Here is a 17,217-nt window from a genome sequence, read left to right on the forward strand (position 1 = left end):
AACATTCAAAATAATGATAAAATTTATTAGCCACAATAATTTAATAGCTAAAGGGACGCTGTCATTAAATACCATTTAACTCTATTCTGAATTAGGGTATAAGATCAAATTTCCTTTTTTTCTTATAATACAAAAGTGAAGAAAAATACTGACTATATGACATTCTGGTTGTTTAAGAAAGTCAGTTATGACTTCATGCTTCCTAATTTATTTGACTCAAAGAACATATAGGGAGGAAATTATGTAGAAGAAATTAATTCACTAGAATATACAAAATCAATAGTACATGTGTTAGTTTCCATAATTTATCAAATATATGAGTTGCTACTATGTACAAGCTACTCTTCTAGGATTTATCACAGTTTAGTGAACAAAATAATGCCTTTGGAAACAACTAATGAAAGGTTACTTTTTGATAGTAATTTGTTTTGTTTTAAAGAGATCAAATACTTGGAAATGAAATTAATGATATATAAAATTCAAAATAATCATCTTTTGCATATGATATGTGACTTTCACTCATGAGAAATTAGTAATGAAATAAACTTGAACACCTAATATAAAATTCAATAAAAGGAGGAAAGAATTCAAGCAGATAAAAAAATAGTAAAAAAAGAACTTTAATACACTCTGCTAAGTTTATTTGCTATTTGAAAAATACAATGAAGCAAACAGTATGTAAATTCAGTTAATTTAATCAGGAAAATCAAAGATGGAAATATCAGTAAACATTTCTAGTAAGCTAACAAACACATAGTGAACAGATTCCTTACTTCACTGAACAGCAGAGGCAACCGTTTCCAAGTTCCAGCCACTCTTCATACAGCTCTCCACCTTGGCTGATAGCTAAGGATTTCTCTACTGCACTTCCTAGAAAAATTAACAAGATAATTTTACAACATAATCAACATAATCTCTTTAGATTGTGTTCAATAGCTGACCAAAAATAAAGATGAGAATATTTAAATGTGGAGCAGATTTCAAAGCACAAATGCATTTTATAATTTTTATTCTTTCTTTCTATTCATGCAGCCTGAATATTTAAATTATAGTATTCTAGATTATTTTAGCTTTTCTTTAAGAAGATTTTAAGCCTGTAGAGAGGCAAATCCAAAAATCAATGAACATACCTATTTCCTTTTGAGGCCTCTTCTTGACCATTTCTATTTCTTGATAAAGTAGCTGCCTTGGAAGCATTTTTTTTCTTGTCCATGGAAAACTTTCTAGACAGACTAGTACATTTTACATAATGGTTTTGGTAAACCCTTTTGTCAACTGATAAGCCTGTCTTAACTACTTTTTTTTTTTTTTATTCTTCCTATATCTTGTTTGTTTCTATTAGACAGATTATTCAAATTCCCAGTATAAGTACTAGTCCATTTTAAAGAAATTTATGATCAGAGTATCATGTGTTCGTTTAAAAAATAAACTTTTTGTCAAATATACAAAAATTTCCTAGTATTAATTACCTGGGAAAGAATTTAAGAATGATTTAAAATGTTTACTTTTCCTGCAAAAAAGAAATATACCAAAGCCAAGGAAGAATCTTAAATGTCTGGGAAAGGAAATGGCCTTTGTCTCCAAAAGAGAAACCATCGTTTTACACTTATATATATTTTTGTTCATATTTGAGGTAGATAATGATAAAGAGCTTTTAAAGGGATTGTCACAAAATTCAAACTATGTGGAATGTTCATAAAACATGAAGAAAAATATTGAGAATGCTATGAAGGACAAATTTCTGAAAATGAATATCAAAAATGAAGAAAAGCAATGAAAAATAACACAATGAATGTAACCAGTGTACAACAGAAAATTAGTAAGAATTTAAAAAGGACCAGTATTAGAAATCTCAGAGTTTATATGGGTAGGAAGTGTAGCACAATGGTAGAATGCTTGTCTAATATGTGCAAAATCCTGGGTTTGATCCCCAGTACTGCACAAGAAAGAAAGAAAAACAAATCTCAGTATTTCTATTTTGTCTTTTCTCTTTAGTTTACTGAAATAAGAAATCACATTTTACTACCAGGTGTCCCATGGTGTCCATAAAACCTAGCTCTTTTACTCATTTACAATGGAAAAAGAGTAGACTTTAAGAAACGTTCTAACAAAAATTATGTTTTGGCTAAAATGTTAGATTTCATTAAAGTTAATACTTGTGTCTAAAACTGATGAACAGATTTATTAACAACAGTTTAATGGTAAAGACAGAAAGTTAAGCACATATATTTTTATAGATAATTTGAGCTCTCTGAAAAGAGACAATACATTAACTAAATTTTAAAATCCTCAGTTTTAACTGCTTTGCAGATACTAAACATTTAACAAGGTAAACTTATAATATCTGAAGAATTTCAAATATATTCATGAGCAGAAATACACAATATAGTTAGTACCAAAGCACCTTAGTGCCTTTAAAAAACAAAACAAACAAAAAAACTTTTCTTTCAAATAGTAAGATTTTTACCTCTGGGGACTGAGGTTGTAACTCAGCACTTGCCTAGCACATGTGAGGCCCTGGGTTCAATCCTCAGCACCACATAAAGACAAATAAATAAAATAAAGGTACTGTGTCTATCTACGACTAAAATATACATATATTGCATATATGTAGTATAAATTTTTTTAAAAAGAGAAAAGATTTTTACCTCTGGATTTATTTTGCATAAAAATGTATTTTAATTCTGTTGATATGAATTTCAAAGTTACACAAAATAAAAGTTTTAGAAATTATCTGATGTTAATATTCCAAATCCACAAAAGTACAGCTTAACAGAGATTAATCTAAACTTTTCAAAGCTATCCCTATCAGCATGTGTGCATTATAATACATACCATTTTCACTTTAAATACTGAATATCAATTAACCAGTAGAATAAACTGTCCACTAAGTTACTGAAGCACAACATAATACTGAAATTTACTTACCTTCTCCAAATTCATTTAAAATAACTGCTATTTTTTTACTATGTTGTTCCGTCAAAATGTAGTTCAGAAGAGTTGTCTTTCCAGCACCTATAAAATACATTAAAGTAGCAAAATTCAAAGACTAATTTTAAAGGCATGAAAAGGATAATAAAAGTTGATATTTTTAACAATTTGTTTGCTATTTTTCATACTTAACTATGGTACAAGAAATTCTAAAGGAAAAGTTTAAAGCAATCTTTGAAAAGTATAATATGCTTTATATATTTTACAAATATTTACTAATACTACAAGTTAAATCAATTTTTTAACCTAATTTTACTAAATGAATATATATGTCTTCTTCATAACATATACAATACAAGGGAATCTAAAATTTCTATTAAATAATGAATTAATAAAAGAATGATTTCAGAGGAATAAAATATAATTTATAAAATTCAAAATCTGTAATTCCCTTTTATATTATGACAATATTTCTGAACGGAGATGACTTGGTTTACTTCCCTAAACTTTACATCTAAATAACTATTTTTGTATCATTATCGATTAAACATACACAAATTCAGGATGGCTATATTTCTACTTTTAGTATGCTTAAAGCAATCTATAAATTGTTATATATTGTATGAAACAGAAGTAAGAACTGTCTAGGAAAGATGGGAATATTCCTTATTTAGAAAGACATACTCATAAAGCTACACAAAGTTCCTCCAGTAGGTGGCGTACTAAACCTAGTATGTGTTCATTTCAAGTAGAAGGAAAAAGGTGTATATTATGAACCAAACATATCAAAATTCATAAAGGAATAAAGGAAAACTTCAATAGTGTAGTAACATATTTCAATTGCATGAATACATCCTTTATAATCTATTTTTGTTGGTGGACATTTGGGTTGTTTTCAGCATTTTATCACAGTGCTGCTAAAAACCTCTACATGTAGTTTACAGGTATCCACTGAAATACATACTCAAGTTTTCTAGAGTATAACTAGGGAAACCAGTATAAGTGTGAGAGAGAGATCCGAACATGAGTGACACACAGGGCAATGACAGTGAAAACTGAAATAAGCTGTGAATATAAAAAACCTTCTGATAGAATAATTACTAGGGCTTAAGAATTAATCACATTATGAAGAAAAAGATTTTAAGATATAGTCCATTCTTTCAAAAGTATCTACTATGAACCATATTTATACTGTGTCTTGAGGAAAAGTGTACAAGGCAAAGGTAGTATTACCTACATGGAGCTTATGGGTGGGAAAAGATGAATTTAGATAAATAAAGAGGCAATTCAATTATGTCATAGGATGATAACATTCAACAGATGAACAAGATGCTACCCAGAACTCAAGTCAGGTATAGCCAAAGAAGTAAGAAAAATATCCCAAGGGACTAAAATACTGAGTGCTTTTAAGAAGTAAAATTAGTTCAGTGTGCTGGGCCACCGTTTGGCAGGCTGCATAGTTTAGCTGAAAGCCAGATCATACAGGTCCTTGTAATTCACATTAAGGAGTTTGCACTTTAACTCAAGTAGAAGCCACTGAAGGGTTTAACAAATCAGAGTAACATTTATAAAGATCATTAGGGTTAACCTACAGAGAATATAATAAAGGGAAAAAAAAAAAAAGAACCTCAAGATTATGGTAGTTAGGAAGCTGTTAGAGCATCCCAGGAGGTTGGAATCACAGGAATAGAAGCATTTGAGGGGACAGTAACATGTAAATTGCTGAACATGTTAAGTTTTGGGATTTCTACAGAACATCAAAATTGAAACTATGTGGAAGTCAAGCTGAAAAATGAATAGGAAGAGATGGCTTAAAAAGCCAGAAAAATACATAGAAAAATGAGAAGAGAATCAAATAGAAACCGATGGAACAGTGTTTCAAAAAAATGGGGGGTCAAATTGTATCCTAGATTTAGTAACAAGAAAGATGTTGACATTTAGTTCTCACTCTAGCACTTTAGAACATCATCTCCAATGCTTTACCAACTATATTGATACTATTAGTATGTTTTACACTATCTATGAAATTGATTTTTACCAGTAAGCAAAATGAGTGGCAAGTTTAAGTATATTGTTGTGGATAAAGAATTTGTTCAACTTCTCAGTAGTGTCACCTTTGAATAGTGGGGAAGTACCAAAAATCCATTCTTTTAAAAAAAATCAGTTCTGAATAAAAATGAGAATAAACTTACAATCCATTAAAAAAAGAAAACATCAGTGATTTCTTATTTTTATGTAAAAGGCTCTCAAGTCTTCATCAGTCTCTAGCACCATCTAGGAATGTTGGTATTTCCCGGAAATAGTATCACTTTATTCACCTCTTTTAACTGTTTTCATCTTTTAAATATAGTCGTGTATTTATTCTAGCCCTCCTATTTAACTGTAGGGTTTGTAAATAGCATCCTCAAACGTTTCATCGAAAAATAAGGGCATAAACTGCCCTTCAGAAAATGGTACCATGTTCACAAACCTGTGGTTTCAAGTATCCCTGTGTAATCATGAACTTTCTCAGTTTGAGAAACACTCTTGGAGGGCAAAGATTTTATTCTTACTTTCTCTCACAGTCCTCTGCAAAGAAACCTCAATAAAAATGTTTGGGTTATAAGTACTTTTTCATAATGGCTGGAGGAGTTTCGCTCCTGGGGACGTGCAATATACCAAGGAATGTCCCATAAGTGTGGGGCATTGTACAGACAGGGCAACATTTAATGGCAAAAATGCTTTTAAGGTGGGTGTTTCCTGCCCCGTTTTGCAAATGAGAAAACAAGCTCAGGCAGGTGACCAGTATTATTTCCATTTTCGAGTGAGATAGATGAGTAGGAGGTAAGATGACTTGTTAGAGGTCACAAGAATAATTAAGAGGTGAGTCCAGGCTTCAAAGCCCAGGTTCAAAATGAGTGGCTAACTTTAATCTCACTTGAGATTTTGAGAGGCAATCCATATGAGGATCAAGTGACCCAGCCCCTACCTCAAACACCCTTCCTGTCGGCCAGGCGGTCCCAGTTACTAAGGAGAAGGGGCCCCAGCAGGCCCCCAAATCCCAGAGTTCGTGGCATTTTCTGACCGGGATGCTTAGTTACCTAAATACCCGGTGATAATTGTGACTGGGATCTTAGCACCGGGGCCAGGCTTCTCCTCCTCTTCTCCCTGCTTCGTCTCAATGGGAACCAATTCAGGACAGTCCTCCTCCGCGTGCTCCTCTTCCTCATCCTGAGCTCCAGCAGTCTGTAACATCCTGGCCTACCGAACGGCAGCTCCAAGGCTGACACCCAGACGCGGAGCCGCAGCCGCGCACTCAGCGCACGCCACACCAGGCCCGGGTCTTGCGTCATCATCCCGCGCCACGTAGCTTCTCGAAACCCGCCCATTACCTGGGCCATGACTGACGCTCTGTTCACCCCGCCACGCCCCCAGGGGTTCTGGACACGCCCCCACGGGAGCAGGAGACGCTCTCAGGGAGGACTCTCTGAACCTGAGTGAGGCTGCGCGGAGCAGCCCTGCTCTGAAGCTCTCTGCAAGCCCGCAGCCTTAGTGCTACCGGCTGTTGTCAGGGATAAGGCTAGTTTGAACTTGGGGTGGGTGGCCTGACCTAAAGTGTTTCCGCAGAACATAGACCTTGTCAACTTGACATTTTTGAGCTTTATCCAAGTTGTCTTTCTAATTTTCTTTTTACAATATGTCGTTTAATTTGGCTTCTTTTTCAATTTTATAAAAAGATTACCATATAATATATAATGCCCTGGAATTTGCTATATTTTCAACTCCACTATTAAGTTATATTTTCTTGTGTGACTGTACGGTTATTTATCCACTTTCTATCAATTGCTTTCAGGTTTTTCTCTCAGGCAAACATGAACATATTTCCTGGTGTATATTTGCTCAACTTTCCCTTTAATGTGTTTGTAAAAGCAGAATTGCTGTATCTTAGTTATTACAGATGTTACATTTTACAAGAAAAGGCACCATTATGTTTTCAAAATGTTTGTACAAATTCTTACATTTCCCCAACAATGTATTAAAGATCTCACTGAACTAAATGTCAATTGAATACAGAATGATACTTCATTGTAGTCTTCATTTGTATTTCCATGGTTACTTACAAGGTTGTGCATATTTTAATGTACTGACAATATTCAGTTCTATGTAGTGTTGTTATCCCACTTTTATACATAAGGCAGAGAGGTTATATAGCCAAGTTAATGTATCTGATGCAAAAGCCATATTTTTTACAATTTTCTTGATACCAAATAAATGTTTAATTTCTTCTTTCTTCAAACTACTGTTTGGTATAACACAGCTATTGAGAACACAGCTAAGGGAGAAGGTCCCTTGAAGAATTCAAGGATCTTTTACTCACATATACTGGACCTAAAAAGTCAGAAGTTGAATGCTTTGCCACCTCTCATAATGTAATCACGAATCAGCATTGGAAGAATTGAGGCTAACAAGTGGAACCTGGTGGTTAAGTTCACTTTAAAGAAGCTGAGGTGGACAGCCCACAAGAGATAGCCTTAAGCCCTCAACAAAATAATCACAAACTTTTTGGCTTCAGAAACGCTATGGAATATTGAAGTTTTTGACAGATCAAAAGAGAAAGTAGCATTGCACCCACAGGCATTGCCATGTGCACATGGTGACACTCCTGCACTGCACTGACACCTGAAAGGAAGCTATTACAATCCCAAACCCCTCCTTTTACATATCTTTCAAGTAAGTTCTTCCAGATTCTCTTAACATGGCTTTGGCTGAATGTTTTACTAATATCTCTTATCCCTCACAAAAAGCAATCTGGGCCTTATGAAGACAGTTTAGTTATGTTACCGCATACGCCAAGCAAAAGCAAGTTTTTATATTGATCAAAAGTTAAATGTATCCCAAATGTTCATCTGCTGATGGGCAAATAAAATGTGATATATCCAATGGAAAATTATCTGTCATAAACAGGAAGAAAGCACTTATATCCTGCCACAACATGGAATCTCTAAAACATTGTGCTAAGTGACAAAGCCATTTTTCAGAAGACCACATATTATATGATTCCATTTAGATAAAATGTCCAGAATAGTCAAATCTAGAGAGACAGGAAGTAGATTAGCAGTTTTCAGGATGTGGCAGGTAGGGAGTTACTGCTAATAAGTGCTGTGTTTTTCTAAAATGTTCTAAAATCAATTGTGGTGATAATAACAAAATTCTGTGAATGTGCTCAAAATAATTGAATGGCACATGTTACATTGATGAATTGTCTCATTTGTGACTTTATCTCAAAGTATAATTTTTTTAAAAAGTTAAAGGTTCATCTGTGAATCCAGTTGTTGGGGTTACAGTATGCTTTGTAGAGAAGTGCTAACATCAGTAATTTCTAGTCTTGACCTTAGGTATGAATATAAAGATTACAGGTTGAAGAAAATTTTCCTTTTGTTTGTTTCCATATTCCTCTTCAGCAAAATAATTGTCCATAAATTCTATGGGGTACTGTCATTTTCTTTTCTGATTCTAGTAACTGACAGAATTTAGCAAGTTTTAAAAAGCCAGATGGACAAGGTGACACAGGCCTGTAATCCCAACAGCTCAGGTGGCTAAGGCAGAGAATCCTGAGTTAAAAGCCAGTCTCAGCAACTTAGTGAGACCCTGTGTCTAAATAAAATATTTAAATGGCTATGGGGGAGGGGTATGGTTGTGGCTCATCGGTAGAATGCTCGCCTACACGTGAAAGGCCCTGGGTTTGATCCTCAGCACCACATAATAATAAATAAATAAAATAAAGGTATTGTGTTCAACTACAACTAAAAAATAAAAAGGCTGAGGATGTGGCTCAGTGGTTGAGTGCCCCAGGGTACCACCCTCCCAAGCCAGGGTTTTTGATTAATTCAGATACATAATTTATAATCTCAGTTCTGTCTGAATCTGACTCTTGTATGTTTACTTCTATTATAATACAACATTTATCAATTTTATCTAGTCCCAATGAGTCTTTGTCACTGTTTAGTTCAAAATGCCTTTTTAAAAAATAGTTATTTTTTTAGTTATAGGTGGACACAATATCTTTATTTTATTTTTATGTGTGCTGAGGATTGAACCCAGTGCCTCACACATGGTAGGTGAATGCTCTACCTCTGAGCCACAACCCCAGCCCATCAAAATGCCTTTTGAACCCTTATATTTTTTTGTTGGGAATGTGAATTAGTACAACTACCATGGAAATCATAATGGAGTTTCAAAAAACTAAAATCAAGACTACCATATGATCCAGCCATACTATTCCTCAGTATCTATCCAAAAGATTTAAAGGTAGCATACTTTAGAGAAACATACATACTCATGGTTAAAGCAGACAATTCACAATGGCCAAATTATGGAACCAGCCTAGGTGTCCATCAACAGATGAATGGATAAAGAAAATGTGATATATATACACACAATAGTTTTATGCAGCAATAAAGAAGAACGAAATTATGTCATTTACAGGAAAATGGAGGCAACTTGAGAGCATCCTGCTAAGTGAAATAAGCCAGACTCAGGAAGTCAAGGGTCATTATGTTTTCTCTCACATGTGAAAGTGGGGTGTGAGGGGGGAATAAAATGAAAGAGCAACCTCATGAAAATACACCAGTAGTGTAGGGGAAGGAGATGGGCAAGAGGAAGTACTGAAAAAAGAAATTGATCAGATTATGTTATGTACCTGTACAAATATATCTCAATGAAATCCACTATTCTGTATAATAAATATGTAACAATAAATGTTAAATCTTTTCAAATAAAAATAATTTCTAAGTATAGTAGGAACTTATTACAGCTTAAATTGTACCTTAAATTTTCATTCTCATTTAGTTTTGCAATTTTGCTTATTCTCAATGAATTTATGACAAAACAATTACAACTATTATTTTTACAATGTGTTGAGCCCTTACTACATGATAAGTATTATGTGAAATCCACATTAAATGGATTATTTCATTTAAGTCTTTGAGGAAAACATGATTTATATGCCCCCTCCCTTTTCCTTAACAGTACTGGAGATTGGACCCAGGAATTCATGAATGCCAGGCAAGTGCTCTACCACTGAGCTACATTGACAACCCTTCTTATTTTAAGTAGACCAGGCTGGCCTTGAACTTACCATCCTCCTGCCTCATCTTACCAGAAAGCTAATGTTACATAAGTGTGCCACCTCACCTAGTTGTATGCCTATTTTATAGGTGAAGAAGCTGGACGTTAGAAAATTAAAATAGCTTAATCAAGGTCATTCAATCAGTTAATGGAAGCCCTGGTGCTCAATTCAATTCTAACACTGAATTCCAAGTTATTCTAACCTAAAATAGGGATCTGCAACCTTTTTCTGCAATACCAGTTAGCAAATATTTTAGGCTTTATAGGCCAAAAAGCAAATGTGAGGACATTGTATTGGTGCTTACATAATAGGAGAGAAAAAGAATTTCTACAAAGCCTTAAATCTGAATTTGATAACAATTTTAACATTATGAAATAATAGTTTTTTAAATTTTTTCAACCTATTAAGCATGTTAAAACCATTCTTAGCTTGCATTCTACACCGAAAGAAAGAAAGGAAGGAAGAAAAATAGGAAGGAAGGAAGGAAGGAAGGAAGGAAGGAAGGAAGGAAGGAAGGAAGGAAATGCAGCAGGCCTAACTCTCAATGTAAGCTTATATAATATAATGTTTTCTTAAACTAAACTAATTAAAATTTCACAAATATAGGTCTTCTATAATTCTATAATGCCAAAGTCTGGCTGGGCACAAATCAGGAGCCACTTGTCAAAAGAAACTAACTTTATTTTTAGAACTACAAACGCCAAACAAAACAAGCTCCTCAGGAAAAAAAACCCTCAGAGCCCAACTGCCACCACCGGCTTCCACAAGCCTCTCACCCACATCAACCTCACCACCTCCCACAATCCTCCTGCTCTTGAGGCTGATTGGCTGGGTCGCGTGGGCGGAGCCAAAGAAGTCCCCCAATGAGCAGTTCCATAGTCTGAAGGGCAGGGAAACAGCCCAATGAACATCACCGCAGAGGAGCCAATCAGCTAGATGTTGCTGGGGCCGCTGTGAGCCAATCATCAGCTGGCATTCTGAAGGGCAGGGAAAAGCCCAATGAACATCACCGCAGAGGAGCCAATCAGCTAGATGTTGCTGGGGCCACTGTGAGCCAAACATCAGCTGGCAGCTGGAAGTTTGCTGGCAGCTGGAAGTTTGCTGGGGCCCCTTTGGCTGTGGCTCTCAACATCTCCCCCTCTCTGTTTAAACAACAAGCATGTGGCTTAGGGACCGTGCCTGCCTTAGGTTGTCCAATACTACATATGGTCCTTACCCGTCTTCGGATGAGCTGACCTCAGGGCGTCAGCCTCCTGTCTTAGGTTGGTACCATTGTAATTGGATCTTACCCGTCATTGACTACCGGTTCAGTATACAGCCACATCTGTGGAGAGGTACCAGCGGGGGGGGGGGGTAAGGTTCTTTGCCTCACCTCTGTAGCTGAACGATCATGACAAGCAGAAGGGAGGAAGATATACCAAGCCAACTGACGGCTCCTTTTGGGAAAATTGTACCACCGATGACATCATCAGCAAAAATACCCCAACATTACCACAAGTCGCTGCACCAACAGATAGTTCACAATGCATACTAGTGAGTTCACAATGCATACAAGTGACACATAGTTTAGGCAAGTTCTGTAAGCGGTTCAGTGATGGCTGTTGCAGAAACTGTAGATTAGTTTTATCTTTGTCTTCACTGGGACAGGGATGAAGATAGGAATTCTGGCAATAATGGCTAAAGAAAAAATTATGTAACATTTCAGAAGGCACTAAAAGAAAACAATTTTCTTAACAATTTACATTGTCTTTACCGGCACTGGGATGAAAATAGGAATTCTGGCAATAATGGCTAAAGAAAAAATTATGTAACATTCCAGAAGGCACTAAAAGAAAACGATTTTCTTAACAATTTACATTATATTGAAGAGAATTATTAAGTATAATGAAAAGGATAGGTGAAAGTAAAGAAACAGATCTGTTAACCTCCTTTTTTGTTTACATATTAAAACAATTCTTAACAGTTATTTACCCAATTTAAATTAAACCATTTAAATCACGTAAATAAAAAAAAAAGATATTTGGATCCATTTTTTCATGAGCGCTCATCATATATGATATATGGACATACATACATTCAAACATATAACACAAAACACAAGTGTGCACACATAATATAATACATACAACACATAACATAATAGTAAAGGCCTTATAACTTTTTATAGATGAAATCTCCATTGCAATGTTTAAAAACTCTATAGTCAAAAAAAAAATAGAACTGATCAGCAAAACATCAACCTAGGTCTGTATGAGCTCAAAAAACAAAATAGAACTTCATGATATGGGAAAGGGCAATAATAAAACAGATATTGACAGAACATCCTGGTTCTGTCGCAGATGTAAGGATAGCCAAATTGGAGTTTTGGATATCAGCTGTTATGGATTTGAGCTAAATCATCTTCTTTTTGGTCTGTAGAAATCGCTTTAGTTAATCTCTCTGGAATCCAAATCGGCTGCTGTTCTCCCTGTGGAAACACACAAACAGGCCCCCGACTCCAGACAATCACTGAGTCAGGACTTTAGTTAATCTCTCCGGAATCCAAATCGGCTGCTGTTCTTCCTGTGGAAACACACAAACAGACCCCCAACTCCAGACAATTACTGGGTCAGGACCTTGGTTAATCTCTCTGGAATCCAAATATCCAAATATCTGGATCCCAACTATCAACTGCGGGGGTTGGGAGCCTCCTAGCATATGGAGGTGGTGCTGTTGATTGGACATCTACGCTCTCTGATAGAAAGGTGTTATTAGCAGTCTCCTGTTGTGACTTTTCCCCTGATGGCTTTTTCTGCTTTACACTTTCCTCCTCTGTCTGACTAGTTCGAGAGACCTTCTCTTTTACTTGAATCTTTTTCTCTGTCTGACTAACTTGAGAGACCTTCTCTTTTACTTGAATCAATATGTCTTCTCCTTCCTCTACCATTATCTGAACTGAAGGCTTTGGACTAAGCAAACCAGCTACATTCGTCCACAATGGCAATGTGCCAACTGGCAGAGTCCCTGGGTTGTTCTTTTCTATTCTTTTTAAATCTTCACCATGATGGTTCCATTGTGATATATCTAACAACTCCTCCTTAAAAAGCCATGGGCTATATTTTTGTATTATATCAACGTATGCCCTGACTGCTCTTGATTTTATTGGGAAGCCTCCTTGTTCTAACAATTTACTTAACACTCTTTCAGTTTGTTTTTTACTAATTGCTGATCCTGTATTTCTACTATAATACAACCCAACAAGATGATGCCAAACAAAACCGAGACAGAATGCAATGAAAATGGAACAACAAAAATTCATTATAGCCTTTCTATCTTCCTGACATGTGCATCCGTCCTTTCTCCCTATCTGTTCCTCACATGCAAATAGTTTTTCCTCAGTTGTGAGCAGTTTTTCTTCCCTCTCACTCATCTCCAGGGACAGGCAAGTTAAAACAAAAATGAAGCAAAACAAAAGAGGAAACTTAGAATGGCTACCCATCCTCTCGCCCTGTCCTCAGGGGTGAGCAGTTTACTTACCCTCAGTCACTCCCCGTGCGAGCCACCAAATGCCGCAGTCTGGCTGGGCACAATTCAGGAGCCACTTGTCAAAAGAAACTAACTTTATTTTTAGAACTACAAACGCCAAACAAAACAGCTCCTCAGGAAAAAAACCCTCAGAGCCCAACTGCCACCACCGGCTTCCACAAGCCTCTCACCCACATCAACCTCACCACCTCCCACAATCCTCCTGCTCTTGAGGCTGATTGGCTGGGTCGCGTGGGCGGAGCCAAAGAAGTCCCCCAATGAGCAGTTCCATAGTCTGAAGGGCAGGGAAACAGCCCAATGAACATCACCGCAGAGGAGCCAATCAGCTAGATGTTGCTGGGGCCGCTGTGAGCCAATCATCAGCTGGCATTCTGAAGGGCAGGGAAAAGCCCAATGAACATCACCGCAGAGGAGCCAATCAGCTAGATGTTGCTGGGGCCACTGTGAGCCAATCATCAGCTGGCAGCTGGAAGTTTGCTGGCAGCTGGAAGTTTGCTGGGGCCCCTTTGGCTGTGGCTCTCAACACTTCCTAACTATTTTTATCTCAGTTTGTAAAACATTCACATTTGCAACAACCCCTTGCCCTTAAAGTGTTAGATATCCAATTACCATAATACTAGTAATACTCAGAGTAGTAACAGCAGCTGAGAAACTTAAACTACTCCTCCAAGGACACTGATACCTGGCCTGGGAGAGACCTAAGCTGGGCAAGGAAAGACTAAGCAGGAGCCCTGCTCGAGAGAGACCAAGTAGAGCAGAGCATATGAGCTCTCAAACTGCCTGGAATCCAACAGCTCAGCTTTGTGACAATAACCCTGCATATGACCTTGGGTATAACCCCCTACTACTCCCCATTGCTTTTTGTTTTTCCCTTGAAAAGTTATGTTAAGCTGCCATGAGAAACAGCAAGGACTCTACTATATCTAAATCAGAGGAAAGCTAAAAATAAGGCCAACTTGGTTTTTTGTTGGTCTTTTTTTATTCTCATTTTTTGCAACTTCCTGCAAAGGCAAGAACACACTACAGGGTAGCAATAGCTACTGGTTTAGAAAAAAGGAAGTTGAGGGTTTCAAAATTAACCCAGTTCCTCTTATCTAGCTTGGGCAAATAAATAAATACTTTAAATACACTTAATGTCTATCAGTGTATTTGATATCTTCCTTAAGCATTCTTGAACTTCTTGTGAACATATCTGAAAAGCCAGAAACTAATGCCTTTTATTCATGTGATTGTTTTATTTAAGAAAGAATATCAATGTTCAATCAAGCACCATATAGTCCTCTGTTAAGATATACAACCACTATAAGGATATGAAAAAAAGTATTTCCTCTCCAGAATATTAGAAATGGCTAGCAGATGAAATATGTACATTTCAGTGATTTTAGAGTGGTTCGGCTTTCATTTCAAAGGCTGTCAGTAATATTGTTTGATTCCATTTTCTTGGGTGGCTAAACCATGCAATTAGTAAGTGTTAGCTTATGGTTTAGGCACATATAAATCAACTTCCTAAAAAATTAAAAGGGAAAAAATATTATTTGAAGCCTGCAGGCTGACCTACTTAAATCACTAGTGCACAATTGTCTCTAAAACATGCTATGCAGGAAGGAGGAGGTATTGAGCAAAACAGAAAATGTTATGCAATGATATATGTTGTAATAGTTTAGGAGACAGTCTGAACAATATCCTCTTAACAATAGAAATTTAACACTGACAGTTGTGACATTAAGTTTCACTTTCTTCATGTTTATAGTTTTAGAGAAGTATGCAAAAACCCAAAGACACCTCTTCATTATTTCTTAAATGTAAATAAAACACAGAAACAAATGAAACACTTCCATTCTTTCTTCCCCTTTCTATTCCCTAAAATTCTCTTTAAGAGTGTTCACTGCAATTAAATAAAATAGTGTGCTATTGGTGGAGTCAGATCTTCCCCACTTCAAGACAAGTGTCTTTTGAGTCCTATAATGTCTCAAGTCTTCACTCTTAGTCCCTATATGCTGCTACAACAAAATACCTGAGAGTGGGTAATTTATAAATAAGAGAACAATATTTCTCACAGTTCTCTGACTGTGAAGTCCAAGATCAAAGCTTTGGCAGGTCTGAAGTCTGATGAGGGCCTGATCTCCTTTACCAAGATGGTGCCTTGTCCTCCAGAGAAGACAAATGTATCCTCACGTATCAGAGACACAGAAAAGTCAAAGCCCAAACAGCTCCAATTTACTTTTTTTTTTTTTTTGTATTGTATTGGGTATTGAACCCAAGTGTGCTTTACCACTGAGCTCTATCCACAGTCCTTTTCAATTTTTGTTTTGAGACAAGTTCTCTAAGTTTCTGAAGGACTCACAAAGTTGATCCTGCCTCAACATACCCACTTGCTGGAAATATTTTTTCCATTCTTTTACTTTCAACCTTCTGTGTTTCTGCCTACAAAATAAGTCTCTTATAAACAGTACATAGTTGGAACTTGTTTTTCAATCCATTCTGCCAATCTATCCTTTTTTTTTTTTGTAAATATGCACCACTGTACCCAGCTCCTTAAACTTCTTTTAAGAGATGATTAATCCCATCCATGAGGGCTTGGTCTGAGGACTTTATCACCTGCTAAAAGTATCACCTCTTATAATATTATCACATTGGTGATGAATATTCAACATATGAATTTGGGAACACATTCAGACCATAGCGGTCACCAAAATTTCACTTATAGAGAAAGATTCATGAATTATTTATTTCCTTAGATTGCTTTACTTCCTTTCTTCTTATTTAACATGTCCTTTCTGCTCTTGAATCTCAGTGCATATTGTTCTGAATACATAGCAGCATATACTTTCAGGCTGCCCAACCAATTCCTTCTCTTCATCTTAATCTGATCATCTTTCTTTAGGGAACTTCCTTAAGTTAACATCTTTTAGCATGCTTATTCCTCCTACAAAGTAAATTTATCTTAGTAGTTGTTCCAAACTATGTCTATAACAATTTGAGAAATCCTAAATTAGGGACTCTATTATCCATCCTTCCCTTCTTTAATAATAGCAGAACCTTGGTTTTAAAGCTAAGTGCATGGCCTCCAGAGGTGAAGACTATGCTCCTCAGGCCACTCTGCAGCTAGGCATGGCCCTGTAAGGAAATCTTGGCTAATGGGATGTGTGCAGAAGTGTCATATGGCAGCTTCATGAAACTTAGCATCTTACCTTGGTTCTTCTTTGGTCCTGCTGCCAAAGAAGGATTGACAGCTGGAGCATATCTTGGTTACTGAAAACAAGAGCTACATTCTGGAGCAAGTGGAGCAGGAACCTGGAAGCAACCAGAATGTTGGGAACTTCACAAAAAGAAGAGGAAGGTAAACTTGTATGTTCAGATTTCTGTTTATGCCACTGAAACTAATTTTAAGCAATATAGGGTTTTCTGTGGTCAATTATTTTTAAAGTAATATAAATGGTACATGAATGTATTGTAATTATCAAAAGTTCAAAGGCTACAGAAACATCAGGGTAAAAACTGGAGTCTCTTTCACTACCTCAGTCTCACTTCCTTTCACTGGTAGTATATAAATATCGTGAGCAATTTAATAGACTTGGATGCAGGTTTTAGATTTTTTGGTCCATATCTTTGCCACTGCAATGTTAAATATTCTCTATGCATTTTTATACGTG

At 36.2% G+C, this 17,217-nt stretch overlaps 1 protein-coding gene across 2 annotated transcripts in view; it reads right to left on the reverse strand.

Annotated features, from left to right (window-relative positions):
* Zng1a (Zn regulated GTPase metalloprotein activator 1A) overlaps positions 1-6,270 on the reverse strand; it is a 42,389-nt gene extending 36,119 nt beyond the window's left edge. For both annotated transcript variants that reach the window (XM_078047565.1, XM_005324087.4), the window contains exons 1-3: positions 6,012-6,270; positions 2,929-3,015; positions 774-870 (exon numbers count right to left, since the gene is read on the reverse strand). In XM_078047565.1, the coding sequence (XP_077903691.1) occupies positions 774-870; positions 2,929-3,015; positions 6,012-6,165 (338 nt within the window). In that variant the 5' untranslated portion in view covers positions 6,166-6,270. The remainder of the gene's footprint in view (positions 1-773; positions 871-2,928; positions 3,016-6,011) is intronic.
* Positions 6,271-17,217: the final 10,947 nt, after the last annotated feature.

The sequence above is a fragment of the Ictidomys tridecemlineatus genome, chromosome 4 (genome assembly GCF_052094955.1).
Source record: "Ictidomys tridecemlineatus isolate mIctTri1 chromosome 4, mIctTri1.hap1, whole genome shotgun sequence".
Lineage (NCBI taxonomy): Eukaryota > Metazoa > Chordata > Mammalia > Rodentia > Sciuridae > Ictidomys > Ictidomys tridecemlineatus.